Consider the following 2909-nt stretch of genomic DNA (forward strand, 5'->3'; position numbering starts at 1 on the left):
TGGTAAAAAGGACTAACCCTCGATTTTTGAAAAATGTTTATTAAACTGCCCAAGGAAAATCTAATGCATCGCAACGCCGGAGGAAGTCATGATCTCGCGTGTAAAGAAAGTAAAATGGAAGGCCTTGCATAAAACAATGCTCTCAGCTAACGCACAAGAGAGATGCGAACACGTATGAATAAAAATAGGGTCTTAGCCTCAAAAGACCAAATTGAAACTACTGCGAACGCAATGGTTGGTATGGCGAACGCAGAAGGAGGAAAATGCAGGCTTCGCGAACGCCGGAGGCGCTGAACTGCGAACGCGGAAAGAAGAAAATTGGTCCTCCTCCGAAAATTACTCTACGCGACATGCGTGGAGGAGGAGCGGATCGCGAAGAGGAAAAAGGGGTCTGCAACAGCTGTGGATTTCTGCCAATTTACACAACTCCAAATGCTCTGTTGAGCACCGAAACACACCCGGAGCCCCCGGGACCTAACCAAACCTACGGACATATCCCATAACATCATTCAAACTTGCACCAATCCTTAAACCACATAAAACAACGTCGGAACTCGAATTTAATCAATGATATGAAGCCTAAGAACTTCAATTTCTCTCAAAACACCACTTTCGATCAAAACCTAATCAAACCACGTCCGAATGACCTGAAATTTTACACACACATCCCAAATGACATGACGGAGCTACTCAACTTTCTTGAATTCCATTCCAACCCTCGGATCAAATCTTCACTATCGGGCCGGAAACTTCAAAAAATTCAAAACTTCGGCATTCAAGGGCGTAAATTAGCTTACGGAACCTCCAAACACGATTGTCCGAACACGACTCCCAATCCCAAAATCACCTGACGAACTAACGGAACCATACGGATTTCCATTCCGAGGCCGCTTCACACTATTCTGACTATGGTCAGTTTTTCCAACACTTAAGCTCTCATTTAGGGACTAAGTGTCCCAAAACTCTCCGAAACTCAAGACCGAACATCCCGGCAATTCAAAATAGCAGAAATAAACTTGGGGAAAGCAGTTAATAGGGGATCGGGGCGTAAATTCCAATAACGACCGACCGGGTCGTTACACCTGTCTTGAGAATATCTAAAGCTGTACATGAAGCATTGTGGCATCATATAGTTCCCCTGCCCCACAAAGGTTCTAAGCAACTCAAAGTTGAATGTAAATAGAGTGACAGAGGTTATGATACGAAGTAAGGAGATGGATAGAAGATTTATATAGTATTAGATTTAACGTATCGATGGGGGATAATTAGAGACATTAGGAGCTCTCCATAGTTTTGTTCCTAGTTTTTGCCTCTAGTTTTGGCTTTTCGTGTTTTACTATTTATATTATTTTGTTCCGATGATCAATAAGATTTCTTTCTTTTCACCAAAGTAATAATTAATAATAATAACAACAACAATAATAACAATAACAATAATAATAATAATAATAATAATAATGGATTTTACGGATTGTACACTTGTATCAAATTCAGCCACTCACATTGCACAACTTGTACACTCACTACCCTCTCCGTGTGTATGCAAGGTCCTTTTTCCCACCATTCTTCAAGTTACAATAGAATAACAATATAGAAAAGCCATAATAAGCACCAGTTGTTTATAAAAGGTAAAATTTTAAAATCGTTTGGTATTGGCCTAGAGAAATTTCTTAGAGTCTAGAATGGAGAATTCATCATAATTCATAACCAATTATTCATATTAGCCCTGGGTTGATTGCTCAAATTGTCTAAATAAGAAAATCATTAATACACTGACTGAAGAAAACGTAATGAATTAGATTTAGTTTCTCTTGTGCTCATTCACCAGCTAGACTTTCTAAATCAGCTTGACATTATTTAATTGTATGGCATTAACAATATTTTTAGGCATCTATATATAAGCCCCTGCTCCTCATTTAACTCCTCATTTTATTTTCCATTTTTTTTGGTGTGTGTGTGTGCCCAATATGGCTAGCAAGAAGCATAAGAACAGTAGCGAAATGAGTGAAAGTGAGAAAAAAGCCCTCATTTTGAAAAGAACAAGAAGTTTGTTTAAGCAAGCAGAAGAGCTCTCGATTTTATGTGCTATACAAATTGCAATAATTGTTTTTAGTCCATGGGAAACTAGTCCTATTTATTGGCCGTCTGAAGCTCAAGCTACAGAGATATTCAAGAATTATTTGAAGAAACCTGAGGTTGTAAGGATGAAGAAGTTAATTAAACTTGAAACCTATCTCTCAGATAAAGAGAAGGCCAAGGAAGAAGATATTAGAAAAATGGAGCAAAAGAATGAGGAAATGGAAATGGAGTTCCTGTTGAGTGAACTTGTTAAGGGAAAGAGCATGACTGAACTTGATGTTAGACAAACTAAAGGTTTGTTAAAGCTAGTTGCTCTTAAGAAGGCTAAACTTGAGGAAATGAAGAAACAACTAGCTGAGCAAAACTAGAGGTATTGACAACGCTGGAGAGAAGAATGACGAACAATCCGATTAAGCAACTACAATACTTCTGTTTGTTATATCAACCAACTATAATTCTAATGTTATGTTTGAGCTATTAATTCTATTTTATTAATGAAATTGTACTGGCGATATTCAGTACAACCTTGCTATATCTTTAAAATTTTGGCGCTGTTGAATCTTATTCCTATTTCCAATTTCATATTCTCTCTTTTTAAGAATTTTTTTCTTCTTTGACACAAAGGGGGGTTGCTACTGGAACAACTTAATTCTAATAGTAGTGTCTGCTCGTGCAGAGCACGGGCCCAACATGAGTATTAGTGGCCAACACGAGTAAAATTTAAATTTGGGTATTTTCGCTCCAGTCTACTCAAACAGTTTCACCGGATTTGTGTATAAACTTCAGAGTCAAGCATCACCTAGGTAAATAGCACAACTATTACATCAATA

At 37.8% G+C, this 2909-nt stretch overlaps 1 protein-coding gene across 1 annotated transcript; it reads left to right on the forward strand.

The window, feature by feature from the left end:
- LOC109226127 (agamous-like MADS-box protein AGL90) lies at nucleotides 1968-2447 on the forward strand. The gene has a single exon (XM_019390927.1). It carries the CDS (start codon nucleotides 1968-1970, stop codon nucleotides 2445-2447), a length of 480 nt encoding a protein of 159 aa, XP_019246472.1.

This window comes from Nicotiana attenuata, chromosome 5 (genome assembly GCF_001879085.1).
Source record: "Nicotiana attenuata strain UT chromosome 5, NIATTr2, whole genome shotgun sequence".
NCBI classification, from domain to species: domain Eukaryota; kingdom Viridiplantae; phylum Streptophyta; class Magnoliopsida; order Solanales; family Solanaceae; genus Nicotiana; species Nicotiana attenuata.

Coding starts and splice junctions, on each gene's coding strand:
- LOC109226127 (XM_019390927.1), top strand. CDS start 1,968: ATGGCTAGCAAGAAGCATAAGAACAGTAGCGAAATGAGTGAAAGTGAG.